Raw genomic sequence first — 23714 nt, 5'->3', positions numbered from 1 at the left:
ATTTGGGATTCGGCCTCCTGGTTCCATTCAGGCAATCAAATTGCCAAAATGTATAAGCGCACACTTTAGTCAGCTTCAGCTGCACATAAAACTGAGTGCACACTTACCCGGTCATCTTTGGTGGTCTCCTCTTTTGGTATTCGACTTCATCCACAGTCCACACGGCGCCTTTCACGTTCTCAACACGAACAAAGCACTTGTGCAGACTCAGGTTGTGGCGTACGGCATTCTGGAAAACAGGGAAAGGAGATTTTTAGGTTGGCCTTAAACCCCAGCTTTCCTTGTATGTTTTTCAGGGATGAGACCTGTGGATAAGAACTCACAACATTAACCAATCACATGACAGTTTACTGCAGCTCGCTGCATGCTGCTAATACAACGAAGCAGCTCTCTGGAGGGGTTATTTTATCTGAAAATGTTTCTAATCAGTCATCATCAGCACACATATGGAAACACACACATCCATAGGCACTCAGACAAGCAAGCAAGCAGGCACACCGCTATCTTCGCCTCAGCCCCCCAGGGACAGGCCTCCCTTTTCATCTGCTATTTGTAGTTTGTTCATGCCCAATTTCATTACCAATTTTAATTCGTCTATAATTAAATCCTGCATATTCTCTCTGACACGCTGTTCTAAGCTGAGAGGGAGGGACAGGCCGGGCATGCATCACTCTTTGCCGTAATTACACACGCAGATACACACACACACAAACACACACACATAATTACACAAACCATAATCAGCGGAGGAACCCTCCCCCCCACACATCCCCTCAACCCCCCGAGCCGTGATGCTAAGTTTTGTAAATGAGTCTGACCCCAATCTCCGCCCGCCACCCGAACACTACAAACACACACACACACACGTGCGCACGCACACATACAGGCGGGAGACTCCGGTGTTGCTGCAGTGCTATTTGCATTTGTCTGCGTGATGAAAGCCTAATTCTCCCAGTTAAAACATTAGCAGTCATTTACAGTGGGTCACAGCACATGTGCCACTCATCTCCACTCCCTCTGGCTGAGGGGAGGCGAGGGAGGGCTGATGGGTGGGGAGTGGGTTGGGGGCAACTGAAAGCAGAAATTTAAGAAAAAGAACTGATTATGGCAAAAGAATAAATGTTTTTATTTAAATCCACATTACTTTAAAGTTATTGTCTTAATGCCGCAAATGTATGCACGGCCGTCAGTTGGCTTTTGTGTCCTGCAGGGCTTTTTCTACGACCGACTGCAGGTGAAATTAGAAGAAACACAATCAGTCCTGTTTCTAGAAGCTTCCTATTAGATTTTTGTTGGCTGGAGTGCAAGGAGAATTTTTAACTCTAATTAAAATGACTTCTTGAGGGGGCTTATTATTATTATTTCCATTATTTCCTACATTTTGTCTTGGAGGACACCAAAAATTAAGGATTGTGATTTTTAATTTTGTTTTATTTTAACATTGCAAGATTTTTATTTTTCATGATATTTTTCCAAGTTTGTTAGTTTTAAAATTTATTTTTCCCCCTCTGAAAAGTAATTTAAAAATCTGCAATTTTTTAACCATTTTGCTGCTAAAATCGAGAAAACTGCTCAAAGGGCAGAGAAGTTTTTAGCTAGTCAGTTGATGTAATGACATCTGGCATTGATAAAAACATGTCAACATTTTCCTTGGAAGGGCCTAAATAATGTGTCTGATGTGGGTAAAAATTGAAAAAGTAGCTTTTTAGAGCAAAAAAATAAATAAAAAAACACAGTAAAATAAATAAATTATTCGGTAATTGTCTAAACAAAACTAGAAAAATCCCACCTTACTGAAGTCTTTGTACTATTTAGCAAAGTTTTTAAGTGTATCAAAGCAGAAAAACTCAAAGTATGAGGAAAAAACTCCCCTTTAAAAAAAACACAAATAAAAATAGATGTAATTTAGAAAAATAAAATGATCCTCAGTTACACCTTTGTCACCTCAGATTTGTCCATATTATCAGAAAATAAAATGAATTTGAATCCATCTGGGTCTAGTTTCTATTTAAACACTCCCCCTTTCCAATAATCCTTTTCTTTTGCTCTTTGTCATCTGCTGCCCTCACTGTATCTCTGATCAATGACTTCCACTCCCTGACACGGTTGCTCTCCTCATGAAATATAACTGCTTATTAAAGGATATACATCTCTGCGGCACTATTTGACTCTCTGAGCTCTTATATAAATACATAATTCCATGCCCAGCTACATTTAAGGCTTCTCAAGATGAATGGCATAGGAAGCAGACACCAGACATTAATAGTTAAAATTCATAAAATTCAGATGAGGAGGTAAAGATATTCCTGCAAAGCTGTCCCCTAACCCTCACAGCCCCTTTTCTTCCATCATCATCTTCACCCCCCTACTAAGGATGTCACTTTAAAAGGAGGCTTTTGCTCTTTATTTTCTCACCCTAATTTTCTAACATTCAAATTGCTAAGGGTTTTCAAAGAAATGAGGTCTTTGACCCAATTTTAGATGGAGTTTTTTGGTGTGTGATGATTACCATGCTTCGCTTTGCATCTGTGTGTCCTAGCCAAGCTGAAAGGCTAAAAAAATTATTGATGTGATATAATGACTTGGCTCCAACACTAACAGAGATGAAAATCTCCACAAAAAGCAACAGTGACACATTTAAATCAAAGAAAGAGGGACTGTCAGATCAGGTAGAGTTTTCTGGAATTAAACTAACTTTGTTTACATTTGTGTACACATGGTTTTACGCTAGTGCTAAAATAGACCTTTTAAACTGAGTACATTTTTTTCAAAGTGAAGTCAACTGCAGGTGCTGATGTGTGGCCTAACAAAGCTCAGCTGGCATCTGCTTAGGACTTCATAACATGGCACATAACCAAAATGGCAATTAAGCTTAAAAGGTGTGAGTCATATGATGTCTTTATTCCTAATCCCCAGTTTTTTTCTTCTTCAAATCTCTTCCTTGCAAAAACTTTCAATTGTTATGAATACCAAGTCTTTTCTGGACCTACAAAGATATAAAGACCTGATCGGATTTTGATTTACCTTCCATGTGGCTGTATTTCTCCTGAAGTAGGCAAACTTTCGTGTAAACCAGTTGTAGATCTCATTCAGAGTCAACTGTCTGTCTGGTGACTCCAGAATGGCCTGAGAAGGAGGAGGGAGGGAGGGTGGGATGAAAAGGAGGTTAGAGGACAGAACTGCTTAGATGGAAGGGTGGCGTCACTGCAGAGACTCACATGACGTATAAGAGAGGCGTAGGTAAAGGGGGGCCTGACATCCGCATTCTTGTAGAACTCACAGTTCTGAGCAAGTTCTGATTAAAAAAAGAGAAAGCGAGACGGTGTTTTAAATCAGTGCAAACAGTAAAAATAACCGGATCAGGTTGCTCAATGAGAGCAAAACCGCTCAGTCATAACTCAATGACTAAAATAAGAAGAGAATAAGAGGGTTAAGTAAATCTAAAGTATACCTGAGGCGATAGGGGTGCAGTACTTGTCAGAGTTGCGCCTCCGTATGGGCCCAACAGGATGCGTGTGGGAGTGGGAGTGTGTGTGCAGGCTGGAAGAGCTGATGACAGAGGGTCCCTGGCGCAGAGGGGTGATTGGGGTGGCAGCTGAGGTGGGGGGGTGGGGAAGACCCTCAGGGTAGGCCTCGCTGTCCCGCTTTAAAAGAGAGCCACTGGAAGCCAGGTTCAGCTGGGAGGAAACAGAGACAGGACAAATATTTCACAAAGTTAGAGGCTCTGTCGTTCATTTTCAAACTTCTTTTGTTTATTGAAAACTCTGCAATACAACACACTTTAAACATTGACAATGGAGTTTTGAAGTGCATGCCAGCTTTCTTATGAATATAGAACCCTGTCTTTTGCCGCACGTGCACTCACTTGGAACGTGCGCATGTATTTACACACGCTGAACTGGCTGCAATTAACCCCCAGCTTACAAAAACAAAACCGCACGGCGGCATGTTTGTAGGATGGAAGCACACATGAACTCTGTGGTGGCAAAGTCTTCAAAGACCAATTCGGCCCAATTAGGCAGAGATGTGCACGCACACACATGCACACACAAAACCGCACACACACAGAACCAGTGCTCCTAGTCTCTCCGGGAGAACCGTTAAAGGGCTGCTAGTTTAGGACTAATTAAAAGCACTGAGTGTGTGCCTATAGGTGTTTGTGTGTTGACTAGATATATGTAAAATGTGTGAGAACCCTCATTTTTACTCTGACCCTCCTCTGTACCATTTAAGGGGGCCTGGAGGGGGCGGGGGCTGTTACACAGGTACTTCATTAACGCTGCAACCCTTTCCTCATCACCACGGCAACAGCCGATCGCTGTTAATTGAGGCCACGGTTTGTTTCTATTCCTGATGCTCCTCCTCTGGCCCTCGTTCTCAAATCCCTAACCCCGAGGCTCGTCTCCAGCGGTGACAGAACACGCCTCTTCCTGATTTCCTATTAGATGATAATAGCAGCTGATCCCCCTGCTATCTACACATCATCCAGGAACACAAGTACGCAAAGAAAGACCCAAATGCACACACACACACACACATACACATGTGCTGCCACTCGGCTGCACTCGTTTATATCCTCAAATTAAGACACTCTACCTCTAATTGACAATTAATTTCAACATCTTCATATTTTAATAAGTCTCCTAGTCAGTCTGAATAATGAAATATTCATTACATTCCCAATGACAACCTCAATAACCGGTGTAGAAACACACACATACAGAAAAGACGCATCAAATTTCAATTCCATTAGTCAGCAATCTCTTCAAAATGTGTTGAGACACTGTGGTTTTTTTCTATCAGACAAGATGAGAAAACAGATTTGCTTAGAAAAGAGTAACTTGGCGTGAATTCAGTGTGTTAAATGCTCCAGTTTAAGGCTTTGTTGGAAGAAAAAAAGAGACAATGTGAAAGTAGATTTTTCTGGGAATTAAAAAGGATCATGGAAAGATTTTGAAAAATGAAAAACAAGACAAAAACCTGGAGAATGGAAAAGTAGACGAGAGACGAGAAGCAGGCCTTTTGGTGTCTACTACACACAGTAACACTTGTTGGTCAATAGGGGGCATACAAATCAAGCTAAAGAGGAGCAAATGCACATGAAACCTTAAGAATAGTAAAAAATCAATCAGTTATCGGCAGCTTTATTTAATAAAAAGGTCGATAAGGACTTTGGGGTACCAGGATGTACTCACAGGCTGGTTAAAAGGCTTTGGCTCAGATGGGCGCATGTGCAGGTGGGTCATCATGGCCTGAAGTCGCTCACTCTCCTTTGCCAGCTGCAGAACACACAGAAGTTAATGTCAATGAAAGTTTTACCTTACCAAGTTTGACCTTAAGTGGTCTGACTTTGCTAACTTCTGTTAGCGTGGAAACATGAAAAAAACGACATTGTTGTACAAATATGAGAAAGACGGCGGGCATCCTGGCTGCAGTGTGGTGAAATGTGGCAGGGCGGAGCGCTGGGCTTCCTGCGGACCGCTCGGGGATGAAAGGAGATGTCAAGGAGAGAAGGACGGCTGTCCTGATGTGATGTGACACCAGCTGCCTCTCTGTCACTTTGCGTTCCCTGGTGGTGGCTTCAGGGGTTCAGCTAAATGATGTTTACCACGGCGGCCAAACACAAAAGCGAACCCTAATGCTGCCCTCTCCTCACAAACACGGGACTGTGTATCCCCCAGAAGCAGCTTCCTGAAAGCCATCCTCACAACAAACTCTTTTCACTTCAATTGGAACTATAGTAGCAGATTGTATCCAAACTGCACATATTGTTTTAAAAGCTTTCTGTAAGTTTCTGTCAGTGCCCCCCTGTGCCTCCTCACAGCCTGGCCTTACGCTTTCTAGCTCGCATCTTTCTCATTTCCCTCTGTAGCCTCACTTTTTCTTGCTGGTGACCAGAGCAGCTTTATAATTGGAACAGCGAAGGCAGTTTCCCTGCTGACTGGTCCTCTTAAATTACAAGCTCCGCTGCTTCCATAAACTCTAGCCCGCTTTAGACAAGTTGCTGCCATTGACGGGCTCTTCATGACTTTGTTTGGGAGCAAAAGGAAAATGAAATACTTTTTAATGAGCAACCCACCTGTATCTCTAGTTGCTGAACCACCTGCATCTGGACTCTACACTGAGCAGTGCTGCGGTCGTCCAGGGCGTGCTCGTTGTTCAAGTGCCTAGAGGAGACAGGAAATTGTAAAGGATCTGGATTCTGGGAAATAAGTTACCATTACATTTCATTTTAATTTCTGTATCAATTCAAAAGCTCAGACAGAACAAAAGAGAAGTAACAAATATCTGCTGTTAAGCTTTTTGTTTAGGCTGGGTTATGAATGGTTTCAGTGCTGTGAAAATAAATCCTAATCTTGGGAGTTCATTTAGTCTAGTGCAGGAGGTAACAGCTGTGTTTGGAGTGTATACTTCAATGGTGTTCAGTGAGCCATGATCCAAGACAACCACCTGGATATGAGCTCATGTGTTATCGCACAAAGCCTTATCTTAAGACCCCGTTAGCTAAACTTCACTCCACTTATTAACACTGGTGTGTGTCTCGCATGTGTGTTTGCATGAAGAAGTGTGTATGTGGGAAAGGTGGCGCTGTTTGTTTCCTCCAGTGTGGGAGGACCAGGGACCTCCTGATCTTTCCCAGCGCGCCCCTCCCTACCTCCCCTCTGTCATCACCAAGGTTATTCGCAGGTTGCTGCTGGCTGAGTAACCTCCAGCATTCGTCCGTACTTTGCTGTTAGACTTTCTGTGTGTTCTTTCACCTCACCAGCCTGCTTATTGGGCAGCAAACCCGTTCATGTTTGTTTGAAAAGGAAGTGAGCTTTATCTGTGTGTCTGTTTGAGAGAGTAAAGAGTTTGGCAGCATGAGGCGAAGACCAGAAATGAAAGAAAAACAATGATGTCATGGCATGGCTAATCTAGGCAGATAGATGGCTCAACACAAGTGTATGATAATAATAACAAAAACATGATCTCAGCCCCCCTCTCCGTCTGTAACTCTTTCTCCCTTGGGCTCTCTCGTCGTCACTTACACTTCTGTCCACTCACCCCTTCCCACTCTTCTGCCCCCGCAACTCCCCAAATGCCTATGATTCACACTTATTCCAGCGAAATCTGCCCTCCCCGCACCCGCTCCCTCTCTCTCTATTGCTGGGCCATAAACGGTAGCGGCGTTTTTCTTTTTTCAGCGGGTCCCGACAATGAGGCTCTGTTTACTCCTTTAAGTGCTGGCAGACAAGACTTTAACCCACATTACACCCAGCTTTGGTGACCACAGCTAGAGTATTATACCAGAGGACACGGAGGGGGAGGAGGGAGGGGCATTGGGCAGAGAAATGAGAAGAGAAGAAAGACCTGAAACAGTGAAGTGTCTCCCTTTCCTGTTCTTCTGCTTTACCCTTTTCCCCTCCTGGGGAGATGACTAAGGCTTGCTGGGAGGGAACATTGGACTAACGGCATTATCTGTCGCTGCCTCTAGCTCGACCCCCCCCCCCCCTTTTTTTTTTTGCATCTCTTTCTTTCTTACACACACACACTCTTTCACTCCAGCGCTTGCCTTCCCTTCTATCTGCCCTGGGGCTACGTGAAATGAGACACCAAACAACAGCTTTCCTCTCCAAACTTTCCCAGCCTGCCTGCAAGCTTTGATCTGACTGTCCGATGCCATCACCATCACCATGAACGCGAAGATGCATTTCATCACCCCAGCTTATTAACATCACCGCTGTTCAAATAGCTCCACATAGATAATGGGAGTGAGTTTGTTTAGAGCTTCATTAGTGGGCTGATGAAGTCTTCGTTAAAGGCCTCTGGGGCTGTGGGGAAGTCCACTGCACTGAGTGGGACAGCGCTGGGAGAATGTCAAGGCCAGATATTACTTCAGCATCGCACCATGACTCTAAGCTGGCATGTAACACCGTGCAGAGGGAGGAGTGGAGTGAAGTGAAGCAGGTTTGGAATGAGAACAAGAGAAGGCAGTTGCTTAAGGGAGAAAAAACAAAACCAGAAAAAAAAAACAAATCAAAAGGCTGACTTGATTGACTCACATTAACTCAAGGTTGTGTAAGACACAAAAGAAACAAAGAATTTCCCCATACGACAAGTCAATGTGTTTGTACATGCGTGTGTGTATACATGCACAAGCCTCACAGCAGATGTGATGCAACAGATTGCAACAGAAAAAGAGGAAATCAGAAAATGCAGAGCTTTAGCGATGTGTGTCACAGAGGTGCGCTGCCGTTGGCTCCATTTTTAGCTTGTGCCACTAATCCAAATCAGAAAAAAATGGTTTACATGGTTAATATGAGATTTTGTGTATTGTTTTAGTAATTTGATTTTGGCTAAATGGAAACAAAGTTCAAATTCAGACCTTTAAACTGAATTTAGAACCCTCAAACAGGTAAGAGATCTTATAAAGAGAAATGTCTCGAGAAAAGCTAACAAAAAGATTTCTGTGACCTAATTTTTGTTGTTAACTCACTTGATGAACTGCCCCATGTCCTCACACAGTGCTTCACAACCAGGCCATTTACACTCTCCATGGCCATAGAGGGGATGAGAGCCGGTATGTTCTTCATGACTGTGGAGAAACACATGAGCAATAAGACACATGTAAGTATGACATTATGTGCAGAACCCAGAATTTGTACTTACAGGGAGCATCCAAGTATTTATATACTAAAAATCTCAGCAAGTGCATGCATAAAACTAAGCCTTACAGTAGCAGTCAGTGAAAGCATCTGGGTGTGGTTAGCTGTGATTAGTTTGTGCAGTTTTCAAAGCCAAGAGCAGAAAAAGAATAGAGCAAAGCAGGGTCAGTCACAGAAGCCAGCCACACGAGGAAGTTGGTCCAACAATTTCAGAATCAAAGTCTAAAGTGCACGACCTGCTTTTGTGCTCCTGGTTTTTGATGTTTGTGTGTTAGTTGCGGTGTGTGTTCTACTGTTTCAGGAGTTGACAGAGAATGGGCACAGAACCAACCAGCCATGACTGATTGGTGGCGGTTGCCGTCATGTGCTGGTTGTTCTTTTGTGGTGAGCCTGTGTGTGTGGTTTTGTGCACGTATCTCTTCCAATTTGCAAGCGCTTGTGTGTGAGTGTGTATGTGTGTTTCTTTGCGAGCGAGACGATGAAAAGCTCGGCTAGGTTTGGTTTGGACCCAGGGTTCAATAACTCTGCATGCGTGTGTGGCAGGTCCAGTAGCAGATGCGGTTCAGACCTGGAACTTTGCCGATGACTGCTGTCTCCACATGTATTTACACGACTGTGTGTGTGTGTGTGTTTGCTGTATATGTATGTGTGTGTTTGTGCCTGAGAGTGTGTGGACTGAGAGGGGGATTCTCCCAAATCGACATCAGAAGGTTCCCTAACAAAAACCATTTGTGTTGCAGATGGAAACATGTCTCTCCGTCTCCTTCTGCCTCTTCCTGATCAGATGTGCAGGCTGGACCGCTTGGCCTGCATGTGCGTGTGCTCATTGTGGTTGAGTCAACTCAGAAGCAGCTCAGACAGCAGACATGACAAACTGCTGGCAACCGCACTCTCCTCCACATAAGTCATGCATTAGTTCAGTAGACTAACACAGTAAATGCAGCCCCCTTTGTGATCCTTGAAGCCACCTCCTTTGGAGCACCAGCAGCACGTTGCATTTGGAAGTGAGTGACATCTTTTTTTGACTGACAGCTTCTTTCAATCAACACCTTTCCACCAACTTTAATCCAAACCGGGGTCATAACTCAAGGAACGGCGGTGCTCCAGGTGCAAACAGCAATTCAGTTGTGAAGAGATCCAGACTGTGTACTTTTGTCGCTCACATAGATGTGTGTGTGTGTGTGTGGATGCTTATGCTACTTACTGACTGCTTGGATGCTGGCTGTTTTTGGAGTAAAGGGGGACATGGTCATCTGGGCTGTCTGCCTTGGTGAAGGAGGATATCCACTCAAACAGTCTTGCTCTTAAAGATGGAGAAAAGCCCATAAGCAGCCAACATAGCCACAGCACAAGCACACCCGGCGGGGTCCAATATTTTTTGAAGTCCTCTTTGGACACTTCATTTCCAAAATAAACACTCCTCTTTTCCTCCCCTCCCTTCCACACCATACTGACATGTCAAAGTGTGGCTGACAACACACTGACAGAATGTACTGACCTCGACACACCTGCTATTAAATAAGCTGTGGGACATTTACACCTTGTTTTCATGTGATGTGGCTCTTAAATGTGTTTTTTCAACTATTTTTGTGTTTAGAAAAGAGCAGCAAGAAGCTTTTTAAGTGGAAATGAAGGAGTACAGAGGACGGTTTGAATGGGAGAGACTTCTCTATCAAAATAGGGCATTGCTGAAAGTGAAATTCTTTTTTTTAATTTTTTTATAAAGTCTTCATACCTGTCTCTCTTTGGGGTGTGGTTCTGTCCGTTGGGCAGATTGTGCAGAGGAATATGAGCATTGGCAGCTTTGGGGAAGGCTGAGGTAGAGTTGGAGCTGTTGGTGCTCAGATCCAGGCCTTCGGCCTGTTTTAGGGCCTCCTCACTGCTTGGCACCCCCGAAACTTCTTTCCACAGTTGCTGGAGGTCTGATGGGCACATTGCTGCAGAAAAACACAGTGATGAATTAAAAATGGTTTCAAGGAACTCATTAAGAAATTAATTTTGTTTTCACGGAGATCAGTAAAGCAAAAACTGAATTTGGCCAAAAAAAACCAATATAATAATTGACGAAACTGGTATTTTGGTAGTTGGATATAACTTTCTATTATAATGAAAAGATCAATGGTTTAGAGTTTGATATTTGAAACTGAAAAAATATTTAAGGCACAATTGTTGGACCGCCCAAAATTGAATTTTAAGAAAGTAAAAATACTCCTGTATCAAGAAAAATGGTCTTAATTTCTGTTTTATCAAGAGTGTTTTGGGTTGGCAAAATGATATCAGTTTGAGAAAACATATCTTAGTGGCTATAATTTTTTTTTAAATAAGAATTTTCAGTAAGACCAAATTCTTACCCTATTGGATTTTCTTTTGTATTGTTTAAAGACAATCTCCCAATGGGGTAAGATTTCTTGACTTCTTTCTAAGGGGCCTGTTTTTACAGTGCACCTGTTGTTCTCCTTTCCAAAGTCCCCCAGGATCACAAACCCCATCATTCTCAAAGAAACTGTCCCCACAACTCTTTAGACAAAAACCTGTTCTTAATAAAATACATCTAGCACGTCTAGCACCAAGCCAGAATGGCTGCAGAGGGGAAGAGCTAACGTTCATCAGTAACTATTTTCATGTGAAAGGAACCACTGTGGACTTTAAGCTTCTTCTGGTCTCAGATTTGTTTTTTCTGGTCAAATTTCGGAGTAAGAGAGAGAGAGCCTACCCCAAAGTATCTTAGCATGCACACACAAAACACCACACAATACACATTTTAACACACACTAGCAAAGACCTCGCAGCAATCCAAATATTATGTCTGCTTTGCCTGCATTCTTCAACGGTCCCGCCAAAACAAAAGTTCTCACTTTGGAAGAATGAAGTTGGGTGTGCGTGGATTTTTCTGAGTGCACACATGCATTCGTTATCCATGAAACCCAACTAAACAGTGGTCACGATTGTGCTAAAGTAATTTAAGATTGTTATATTAAAAGAACTCAAACCACATGGGCCCATTTAGCTCAAAATAAATAGGAATCAAAACGTTATACGGAAAAGTGGCCAAAATGAGTGTTGAATTATGAGTTTGAAAGCATTTAGAAGCAAACTGACTGACATTTTGAAGAAGATGATGCACCTGACATTTTCTATCCGGATTATATCCATAAACAATAAATGCAAACAAATAAACCTACTGGGAAGTGTTTGACAAAATATAGAAATTAATATATAATCTTTTGTCTTAATTGAACAATCAATCCGTTGTTATTCAGTCCCATTATTAAAGACAAAACCCCTCGTGTCACCACCAGCCGCCTTACACTGAACACAGTCGCCCTTTAAGGTGGAGCACTAGTGTGTCCAAGTGTTAGTAGGTGTAAGTGTTTATGCACCAGTGTTTGTGTGTTTGTATGGCATGGCTGGTCAGAGGAATGCTCCGACTCACGCCTGGCTGAGCCATCACAATGGACCAGCTCTTTCACACTGCAGGGAAATTCCAGTCTGATACAGAGGGAGCAAAAGAGTGAGAAGGAGACGCCAGAGCTAAATTTTTGTAACCCTCTCAAAAACTCACATCCTCCTAAAACAATTGCACCTTCTGTCACAGAAATTCAATTTGTTTTGCTCACTCTAACAAAAAACCTAGGATAGTATAAGTTTTTCAAAAGTAAAAGCTGTAAACCTTCATCAATTTCTCCAAGTTTAGCTGTCAGCATACACTTGTGTGTGTGTGTGTTTGCATGTGAGTGTGCAAGAGAGGAAAAAAAAGCAGAGATTAGAGATGAAAGACAGAGGGAAGGAAACAGGTCTGTTTGGTCAACTCAGTCAGCGCTTTAGCAATGTTATGGGCACTTTAGAGCCCCTAAGGCATTCTCTGCCAGGGAGATAACATGCATGTGTGTATGTTAAACAATGCTGTGCAAGAGCACAGACAGCAGTGGGCTTATAAAGGCGCACATGTGAACACACACGCACTTGGTCACTAAAGGGGAAGGCCAGACAAGCCGACATTTATTCAGCTAAAACTCTGCTGACAAATTTAAGGGACTGTGAAAGATGTAGAAAAAAAAATCAAGTGACCACAACAAAAGCAAAATGATGATGTTCTTGTGTCTGGCTAATCTCAAATACAAACATGCATGCGTGCACACACACATGCACACCCACACATCTCTAAGCAGGGGGCTTAGTGGCATATTTTAGCTATTATCCAAATGAGTACTTTCCACAAATCCACCAATGACGTTTCCTTTTATCTTTTATGGGCTAATTAACTTAACAGGCTTCACAGGCAGCACTGGGCACAGGCATACATCTGTGTGTTTGTGTGTGCATTCGCTGTTTTTCAGGATGCGTCTGTGTCATATAGGTCTAATCCCTGCTTTCTGTGCGTGCACGTACCTTGCTGCAGAGACTGCATGGCAGCGGTGGGCTGCATTGGAACCAGGCCTTGTCTCTGGAGATTGAGGATGTGCTGCTGCTGGAGCTGCTGCATCTGGATCAGCTGCTGCTGGAAGGCCAGCTGCTTACTGCCTAACTGCTGTTAGGCAGGAAAGAGTGTGGGAGACAAAAAATAAAGGGTCAAAAAAGGTAATTTATACTTTTATGGTATTCTTTTTTTCATTGGCTGCAGCAAGCTGGCCCCTTTTTTGTTAAAGCAGGTTTTAAAAAATAAATTCAAATAAAAATTAAATCACTTTTTTTATAAATTTTGTTCAAATAAAAAATGTTAATTTTTCTTTAATTAAAATAAAAAATCCGCCTTTAACTTTTGACAAAAATTTGTATTTACCGTATCATTATCATGTCAAAATACTAGTAAACAAAGTTTTTAAAGTATGGCATTAGATTCAAATAAATTAGAGGGAAAAGACACCTAACGGGAAATCATAATGACCTGAAGAAGGGATCAAGTTAAAGGACGAATGGAGAACAAACCAAGCCAAAAGCTGATAACCTCTATGTCAGTGTTTTTCAACCTTTTTTGAGCCAAGGCACACTTTATCTTTGACAAAAATCCTGCAACACACCAGCATCCAAAAATGGATAAACTCTATAGTCTGTATTGATCTACAGTCCCACAAATGCAATCTCATGTGTATTTGTGTGAAAATTGTGGCAGAAAAAGCTGGAAGTTGCAGCTGTTTTTTCTTAAAGATGTAATAAAAGTTAGTTTTCCGTAATAATTTTTTAACTAGGTTATTTGAAATTGTACCCTGGTAGTTGTTATTCCCTTCAAACTCTGGGATGTTTGGCTGATAATAAACACAAACCTTGAAGGAGAACTAAACTGTTTACCTCTGATTTAATCCAGAAGATTTAAAAACGGTTTGATGTGTGTTCATTGTGGTTTCAAGACGTTTAACAAGGAGGACTCATTGTACGCTGAGACGCTGTCACTTTAACCCTATGCATCATGGGAGATGTAGTGCGATGGTAGACAGACTCGCTTCTCAGAGCTTCATGCTTTTGTCCACTTGTTCCACGGTCTGACACCGGATTCTGTGGAAAGTTACACTGCTAAAGACGAGCTTTAGCTGGTATTTTCGTTGGAACTGAGAGACTTTACGAGCAGAATCCGAACAAGGAAGTGCAGACTTTAACCACTTCTGATTGGTCAGACTGACGTATGATTAAGCCTCCAAGAATTATTGGTGGAGACAGTAAAAGGGGCGGGACTTTTCCGGAAACTGAGCTAAAGCTGCGGCTAAATCGCGGTAAAAAGGTCTTTTACGATCTTTTATATTCCTAACTACTCAGTGTTTTATCAGGGCCTGTTTGGATGAACACAGAGCTGATATCCTGGCAATGGTAAATGTTTTTAGATCAGTGAATGGGTAATTTCCCACGGTTCACCTGACCATATATAATGGCACACTGATTGAAAAACACTGCTCTATGTGACTAAAATTAAGATGTTTCTTGAGGTCCATTGAGGAATAGACCCATTTTTGTGTTGAAATATTTACATTTTCCATCCAAACTTGACAAGGCAAAACTCTTGAGGTGGATGCACTTTATTTTATGACAGAAAACTGTTAGCAAGGGGGAATGTGTAAATCTGGAACTATTTCAGAAGAGAAGAACTCAAAGGTAGGAAAAAATAGGTCACTTCCTCTCAGACTGTGTGCGAAGACAAAGATGGTCGTGGCAGTGTGCATGTGGGTTTGTGACAGGGAACACTACTTCAGCACAAATATGATTTGCTTAAACAATAAATCAGAAAACTATAATTTTGCTTCCACACAGAGCGGCATCGTGTCACAAATGATTGTTTTCGGCTTTTCTGATCTGCCGTTTAGTTAGAACTCAAAGACCCCAACACAGTGCCAGGGAAAATAGTTTCACAAAATTTAAAAAGAGAAAACTTTACCGACCTAAGCTGTCAAACATTGATGAAGGTACAAAAAACACTTACGGCTACCTGTTCACCCTTTTTCCACCAAAAGAAGAGCTTTTCAAACTGATGCTACATTTTTGTGCAGTGGGTGCAGGGACTGTCCCTAAGCAGCACTTGCCAAAACCCACTATTGGGTAAAAACAATAATGCCAAGTGACCAAGAAAGATGCTGATTGGGGCATTATGCTGTTTTATTAAAAGCAACACAAGTTGTTTTTTTTTTTGTTGCATATTGAAACGTGAATATGCAGGGAAACACTGTGTGAGTTTACCTCCATTATCGTAGCCTTTCGAGGAAAAACAAAAACACTTGTTTTACTATGAGGCTTAGAAAGAATTGGAAAAAAATGTAAACTAAATATACTTCACATACTTTCGCTTAAAAGTTGACATTTTAATATTTTCTTTTGGCTTAAATACAGCACGCTAAGTGATCACTTTGGTAAACTTTTATAATACAATGCATTTTTAATACAGGAGCTCTTTCATTAGTTTGACTGTATTATATTTTAAGTTTAAACTAAAAAAAAAAAAATTGTTTTTAGTTTTTGTCCCCCCCTCATGTTCTATAGAAAATGGGTGAATGAGTTGGATGTTGAGTACAAATGGGTCACATTTACCGCTAAAGGTTACATGAGATGTGGTGTGGACACAACTTTGGTAATGCTGATATAGCCGACTTTTTCATTAAGGGGTTTATCAAGATCAGAATGCCCTCCATGAACTGTTTCATCCCCTCTTTCTTTCTCAGGCCTCCTGTCCCCTTCTTTTCACTTGTCAGTCCATTTTGTTTCTTCCACTCGTTCCCGTCTCTCATTCCCTCCTGAGATACGGCTGCAGTTTTTTAAAACACACACATTGTGCGTATGTGCGGCTGTGTTCTGTTTACATTAGCTGTGGATGAGTGGCCAAAGCTAGCGCAGTAACAGGCTGTCAATGTGATTTATGAGCACATCACACACTGTCTGAGCCTGCCAGTCACACAGACACACTCGCACACACACACACAAACACAAAGGATGCATAGAGCCACTGCAGATGAACAACTGAAGACACACACACACATTTTTTTTTTGTAATGGTCAGAGTCACTTCATTAAGCTGACTTCTGACCAGTCCCAAGTGTTCCGGCAGCTCACAAAACGCTGCCTTTAAAACACTGTTTTCCTTTTTAAAGTGTCACTTCAGCACAGCCATGAAAATAAAAAAGAATTTGCAGCCACGAGAAAAGGGGGAAAAGGTCACAACTACTGGTGCACAAAACATCCAAACATGTTCTGTAAGTTTTGTCCATCTTCTCCAAGGCTACAGCGTTGAAGTTGTCTGAAGACTCACAAAGCGTACAAGCCTTTCAATGCAGAACAGCATTTGTTTCAATATCTCACTGCTGAAGGCCTCCTTGGGGAGGAGAGATGACAGAAATGAGTTCAAAGGTGTTTTGCTTGTGATTGACGCCTCACAGCAACTGAAAAGCATTGACTACTGGAGAGGGTTTTAGTCACAGCGCTTGTACGCAGCTCCATAGGGAGGCAAATTCCCTCAGGTGTGTGTGTTTGTGCACTGAACCATCACACATCAAGCCTCTCCCTCTTCTGTCTGCATGTATGTGTAGCTGTATGACCACTTGTCTCATTGTTACAGGACAAGCAACCTGAAAACTGGGACAGTGGCAGAGCGCAGGGAGAAAGGGAAAAGCGATTCAGACACCCTCTCAACATGCAAGTCAACCACAACTGGTTTGCTTTGGTCACGGTCGAGTTGGTTGACCGCTGTCAGTGGGGTGCTTGTGCGTGGGGGAGTGGGGGCTCTGCCCACTGGAAGACAAGGATGAAGGCAAGAGGAGGACAACGCTAGAGAAGTTCTTCTAACATGTTTATTAGGAGTCTTTTTTTATTTTTTTTAATGAAGATCAAGTGCACAAATGCTGCATTCATAGAAAACTCAGTGAAAACTTCATCATTCAGGACAGATTCAGACCTTTTTTGCTGTATAGCGTTCCCTCGGTTCATCTTGGCTGTTTCGCTGATTTTGTTCAGAGAAATTTTGGACGCTTTTTTTTAAGCAGTGCACTGTGTTCTGCATCCTGATTGGTTGGGGACCTTGTCACTCACTCTCCATGCCTTTTGCTGTACAAAAATGTGGAGCTCTCTAAATCTACATAAAAATCTCCAATCATGATCAGATTTTGGTTTTCCTTCAATAAAACTGGCCTTATTTTTCCACGATTCAGAGATTTAAACTTTGAGAGTTCAATCAAGAGAGAAAAGTGTGAAAATGTCCATGTCTGTCTAAGAAAAATTGTATAAAGTGTGCAGTGAGGAGTTTTACAGTATTAAATCATCTGTATTCCTACTTCACAGATTTCACCTATTGCATGCTAGGAACACTTAGTAAATCTTCAGGTGAAACTACTCTAAAGCTGCATTAAACTCGAATCATGAGTATCATAGTATAGAATGTTTGCTAACTTGTGTGAGGGGGATTGTTTGATGAAACGGTTTAAAGTACTTTCTTTACGTTAAATGTAGCATAAAAAGACTTCACAGGATCTGACTAAAGATTCTTGACTTGGTGAGCTGATGGACACAAAATCAAAAGCCCATCTTTAATTTGAGAGCACAAACGCATACTGGAGAATGAGAACAGGCGTATGGTGTGTGTCTGATCAATAACCTGCAGGATCATTTTTAATCCTTGAAGTTTCTTTCATGTTAATTCACAACTCATTTTAAGAGTACCTATGTTGAGTGAATGCAATCCAGGTTAAATTCACCTCTTTTGCTGCCTGCTTCCCAGCCTGCTGCTGCTGCTGCTGCTGCTGTTGCTGCTGCTGCTGCTGCTGAGTCAGAAGCTGAAGATGTAACTGCTCCTGCTGCTTCTTGTAGTACTCCTGTAGCTAGAGATGGACACAGAGGGTTGTAGGGGGAGAGGGGGTAAGGAGAAAAGGAAGAGAAATTTGAGGCGACTCAGTCACATCATACCTAAAACCACTGTAGTCCGACAACGTGTGATGCTGAACAAGATTCTCGAATAATGCATCTGCTTTCAACTCCGCCGTTCTAAATTCAAAGCCGCAGTTTATTGTTGTGGCCACGTGTGGCTTATCGACAAACCACATGCAACAAGCAAACAGGGCTGAAAAAGGGCTGCTGAGGTACCATATGCAGCTGCTGCAGTGAGGGGAGCTGAGTGGCAGGTTGTGTATCTCGTGTAAGTCCTCTAGGATTATTCATGAGGTTCAAGCTCCGTGTGGCAGAAACATTCACTGTATATCTGCAGATCCGATGATGAGCAAACAAAATGACATGTACTGAGACTGCAAGACTGAACATGACTCGTGTACACGCACTAGCTGAGAAAAGTCAGTCAAATAGCTCTTATGCTCTGTTCACACCGGCCTCGGCAACGTGCGTTGAAGCGGCCACTTCCAATTAAAGTCTATGTAAATGCACATAAATGCGCATTTTTGGCTTCTACATTTAAAAATCTTGCGTTTATGCGTCTCTGCCCAAGTTTTTTTAATTGTTTTTGGGCTCTACTTACAAAACACACAAGCCATTGAAAGTTAAACCAGACGGACTTTGAAAAATTAGGGACTTGAAGCATCCTGTTCAGTTCACAAAAAATTATTTTAACAGTTAAATTTGTCACGTCGAAATTGCATTTCGGCAGATCCTTTTATCTCTTCCTGTCCATACCTTGACTTTTTAATATATATATATACTATATATATATGTATATACTGTATATATATATACTGTATATAGATATATATGTATATATATATATATTTATAGTTTTATTTTATTTATTTGGTATATTTGTATGGAATCTTTGTGATTTTAGTCTGTGAATTCGCTTATTAATGAGCTTTGGACTGCTGGTGGATAAAAGCCTGGAACTCGTGAGATTTGCGCCACTTGGACATTTCCCAGCAAACCAATGCGGTAGTTTTTAGTAGCAACAGTCCAGTGCAAAGGGGCGTCCAAGAACCCGAATTCAGCGCGTTCTTGAATGTGTGTCACATGCCCAGTCTGTGCAGCATTTCATCTTTAGTGGCCTGCTGTCATCTGCTTGATGACCAACGGAGCAGTTGAAGCTTTCTACTGTCAGTTAAAACACAGATGCAACAATTGAAAACTTATTGAAATCACAACTTGCGAGTGTCTGGCATAAACCTACATAAATACACACACAGAATCTTTTAACTGGCCTGAGCTTGTCTGTTTGTTTGACTTAGTAATCATTAATTTAACCAGGAAGCTCCATTAAGATTTTAATCTTGCTGAAAGGAGAGTGGGGCAAGGAAGAAAACTCAGAGAACAGTGAGTGTCAGTTTGTATGAGGGAGTGTGTGTGGAGGGGTTATGCTCCTGAGAACAGCTTGTACATGTGTCTGTCTGCAGTTTGTCTTTGTTTCATGGTGCATCAAATGTTCAAAGAGGTTTTCCAGCGGGGAATGACTTCACAACGGCAGTTGCTGCAGTCTCTCATCCGTCTGACCAGACAGTGAGCACACTGCACACCACTGCCCATCTTCATCCAGCAACGTGCACAATCCAGCACCCCTGCGTTTCGCATTTTCCTGCACTCGACTTATCACGGCCATTGCTTCTTTTTTGCATAATTTACGGCTTTCATGCAATAGCATTCCATCTTGCTTTTAATTTAGTTTAAAGACAAGACCGCCTTGCTCCGTCTTTCTTTTCCATCTTTTTTGCCTTTTATCCCTCCTTAGGCGGAGTTAATCTCTGTTTTCTGCGTCACTAGCCCTGATCGCCTCATAATCACACAGACAAATGCATATGCAGGCGCACACATGCACCAACACACACACACACACACACCTACCCCAGACTAGAGAGTGGTGAACTGGGGGAATAATTAAGTGATAATTAAGGTCTTTTTAATGATTTGATTCAGTGGCTCTGAGCATTAAGTGTATGTGTAAGTGAAGCACTCACCTCTCTAGCCCATTACCATGACCTTGACTTTAGTGAACACACCCAGAAAGAAAGGCAGATTAGCGCTAGCATAAGTAAAGGTTATAGGAAACTTAAAGGTTAACACGCAAAACACATCTCCAAATCCACAAGTTAGTGGCAGGACAAACACACAACTGGGTTGCAGCAAGGGGCCATAAAACTTCTTAACACACTCTTTCACAATGCACTATTACCATGAGGCTATGAAATTTAATGCTCCAGTGAGGGATATGTTGGTTGATGGTTTTGTATATATGAATGTGCCATCATGTGTGTGTCTGAGTAAAAGTGCCAGATTTGCAGATCTATACTAAGTGTGTAGTCCATACTGTGGTTAATTAAGTGGGAGAGCAATGTTAAACTTAGTGGTTTTATTAGCGGAGCAGTGAGTGAGAGTGCATTATCAAACCCTTTCCTCTCGCCTCCTCTTTTTTCCTCGTTATTAAAAAAACTAAAAAAAGCTGGTGAAGAGGTTCTTAGCCATCTGCATGTCTGCTTCCAGAAAGCCAGCACAATTCACATTTCCATTATGATACATGTTGTCACATCTTTCCGCTGCAATTTATACTTGCCTACAGCTACCACGTCTTATTAAATCTACAGTATGCTCTGGTTTGCTGTTTGAGTGCGTGTGCATGGGGTTTCTAGCGTTTCCCTAGTATGCAATTACTCCTCTATCCCCACACTGTTAACAGCCACATTCACAAGCTTTACAAGGCACCATGTGTGCTTTCCTTGTGTAAGTAGGAGCTGATGGGTAGGTGTACCTAAGTACTTGACAAATGTATTATAGATGAAAAAATGTTTATTAGTTTGTGTTGACATGACAACCTCTCCATCAAGGGCTGGCATCAACACATACTTCAGGTACTTTATGACTCACTGGCTGGTGCTGGAAAGTATTTGTTCTGGTGGAGGTGTGCTAACCTGCTTACAGTCGTTTTGAAGAGAAATGAGAGCTGAAAATGTGCTGATCTTGCCATTTTTTAGTGTAATTTAAATTCAAATATGTCATCATGTGGAAAAAAAAAGAGTGTGTGGAACAAAGTGTGTGTTTTACCTGCTGCAGCATCAAAGCTTGCTGTTGTTGCAACAAGGCCTGTAGCTGAGGGGGAGACAGAATCTGCTGCATCTGCTGAGGAGTGATCATCTGTGGACTCATCATTGCCATTGATACAGGCACCTGAAGGCAGAACATAGGCATAAAAACACATTTGAAATGCTTTACAGACACCTGGATATTTGCATGTAAAATGAAGATAGCTCTGTCTGCCAGCGGGTACAAGTTTTCAGGGAAAAGACCAAGCTGAGAGCATGACTGTGCCTGCAACAGAAAGCTAAAACAAACAATCTACAAGGAGATTAAGAGGATACTGTGCGTGGAAAGGAAAGCTATAGAGAGGTGTGTTACCTCTCATTTTTCCATTTCATTAGTCTGTGTAAAAAAAAAAACCTGTCAACAACATCAGATTAAGACTGGGAGACCTAAAACACTCATTTTGTTGATGTTTTCCTGCACTATTAAAAAAACGTCAATTTCTGTACGAGCAGCCAGAGATAAAGAGGAAGATGTATAATCTCCTGGTGAAATATAAAATCTTATCAGGGTTTATAAACACACCATTACAACCGCCTCCAATTCAGCCTGCAAACAGTCAGGCCGGCAGAGAGGAAAGAAACAACAAAGTGGAAATCTGATGAGATTAACATCTCATGAGATAAAGCTGCGTGGAGCTAAAGGAAGGGAAAGTGAAAAAATAAAAATAAAAAGGAGGAGGCGAGTTGGGATTTTTGCGGATGTGTTGTGCAAGCACTCCTAATGTCTGTGCGTTAAATACAAAAGAATCGCGGAGATGCTAATCTAATTACAAACACTGCAACACAGAAACTTTTACAGAAATTTGAAACTGAGACTGTCGCTTTGGTCAAAAACCACACAGGAGGCCCCACTGACAAAGCATTTCTGTACTGATTAGCTGTTGCAGCAAATTGATGGGGGGGGGGGGGGGGGGGTCTCAGACACATCAGGGGAGGAGGTCAAGACTGTACTGGTAGCTACTTTTTTTTTTTTAGCTGTCTATGCACTTAAAGTTCATTTGTTTACTGCATAATTTAAAATGACCTTATTTTTTAAAAGATGACCATTTGAGGGTCTCACAGCGAAAGCCCATCTGATGGCATTTCTGCTTGATCTGTGTGGTTTTGTGGCTTGGTGCACAGCTTGTGAAAGAACAGCCTAAGAGTCAACACATAAAGGTCGCTCGCAGGAGATGCAAAGCTGTCACTCGTAAATTGAATTTGTAAAAAAAGCTGATTTAGCTTTGTAAATCACTTTGCCCGTGTGTGGACACATGATGGAGAAAGTGGAGGGCACCGGCGGGCTCAGATGACATAAAAATGGAGTTTGATTGGGGGAGTGAGAGGAAGGGGTTGCTAGAAGAACAGGCAACGAAGGTGGAAAAGAGGTGGAATAGTAAGAATAAGAAGGGGGTTATGATGAGTGCCACTTGGCGCCATGCCAGTCTGCCCCCGCCACTGGGTCTTGTCAGTCTAAACTGCTAAATTAAAAGCTGTAATTAATTGCTCATGTGCATCCTTTTCTTCCTCCTCGACACATTTTATTTTATACACAGCACATCAACGTCTTAAAGTCATAGCCTTTATAATTACTAGAGTTATTGCACCTTTCTGTTTGTTGGCTGACGTTCTGACGGCAGAAAAACACGTGCGTGCCATTGTGCGAATGCAGATAAAGCATACTGTACTGCATGTGGGTGTGTGGGTGAGTGTGCAGCAAGCTGAATGTTGAGTAGTTAAGGTTTGAAGCCATTAATTGCCCCTATAATCTAATATCACAAAGCATGGTGATTATGGGGCACGCGTTGCGACCGCCATACGATACCGCCAGCCTTAGAGCCCCGCCACAAAACAAAAGCCTTGCCATTAGCAATTTGACGGGCCAGGACAAAAGCGTCTCACAATGCAGAATTATATTTTCATTCGGCTTTGTCTCTCCTGGTGAATGATTTCTCCCCTTTCATTGGACTGTGAATAGGGAGAGTCTGAAAAGCCGGGCGATTTGAAGTCAGCCATTTATTAAATGCATTTAATTTTTCCCCCGCTGTCTTCAGTTTTTTTTTTTTTTCCATGTTGCATGTTAATTTAAAAGAGAGAGATGTGTGGTAGATTAGTGGGAGAGTGGTGAGGCTGGCTAGGGGGGGTGTAAGAGTATAGGTGCAGACACTGAAAGGACAGAAGTGGGGAAGCCATCCACAAAGCCAAAGGGAGGCAGGAAAAGATAAAGAAATGGGGAAAATGTCTGGAAAATGAAGGCAAGTGCAGGAAGTATTGTGGAAAAATAACACTGGACCTCCAAAAAAGCTGGTTTTTGAAAAGAAGAAAATGTGGCCTTGAGCCCAAAACAATTGAAGTGACAGGATAGACCAAGATGCTTGCAAATACAGTTGAACACAAACCCATGCAACAGTGAGAATGTGCTGATAAAATTTCTATTAAAAATAGCACTGCTCGTATTAATAACATGCAAGAATCAGTCCCATACAGACCCACAACACACTCACACACACTGGCAGACACACCCGTCTGTGGGAGAAGCAGCTGACAGAGGTCAACCCCTGCCATGGATGGAGGGAGCTGGGGGAGAAAGGGATGGAGGGAGGAGGGGAGAAGCAGGAGA

At 42.1% G+C, this 23714-nt stretch overlaps 1 protein-coding gene across 4 annotated transcripts in view; it reads right to left on the bottom strand.

Moving 5' to 3' along the window:
- foxp4 (forkhead box P4) overlaps positions 1 to 23714 on the bottom strand; it is an 86433-nt gene that overhangs the window by 7025 nt on the left and 55694 nt on the right. For 3 of the 4 annotated variants that reach the window (XM_023954651.2, XM_020702951.3, XM_078946701.1), the window contains 12 exons: positions 21078 to 21200; positions 17807 to 17929; positions 13035 to 13173; positions 10381 to 10582; positions 9850 to 9948; positions 8477 to 8575; positions 6080 to 6167; positions 5196 to 5279; positions 3452 to 3677; positions 3219 to 3295; positions 3025 to 3126; positions 108 to 229 (listed from right to left, as the gene is read on the bottom strand). In XM_023954651.2, the coding sequence (XP_023810419.1) occupies positions 108 to 229; positions 3025 to 3126; positions 3219 to 3295; positions 3452 to 3677; positions 5196 to 5279; positions 6080 to 6167; positions 8477 to 8575; positions 9850 to 9948; positions 10381 to 10582; positions 13035 to 13173; positions 17807 to 17929; positions 21078 to 21200 (1484 nt within the window). Of the gene's footprint in view, positions 1 to 107; positions 230 to 3024; positions 3127 to 3218; positions 3296 to 3451; positions 3678 to 5195; positions 5280 to 6079; positions 6168 to 8476; positions 8576 to 9849; positions 9949 to 10380; positions 10583 to 13034; positions 13174 to 17806; positions 17930 to 21077; positions 21201 to 23714 lie in introns of those variants that run through there. The other variant, NM_001160466.1, reaches the window with a different exon arrangement.

The sequence above is a fragment of the Oryzias latipes genome, chromosome 5, assembly GCF_053564925.1.
Source record: "Oryzias latipes strain Hd-rR chromosome 5, Olatipes_Hd-rR_3.1".
Taxonomy (NCBI): Eukaryota; Metazoa; Chordata; class Actinopteri; order Beloniformes; family Adrianichthyidae; genus Oryzias; species Oryzias latipes.
The sequence above is the reverse complement of the archived record's forward strand: the minus strand, read 5'-3'. Positions and strand labels throughout refer to the sequence as shown.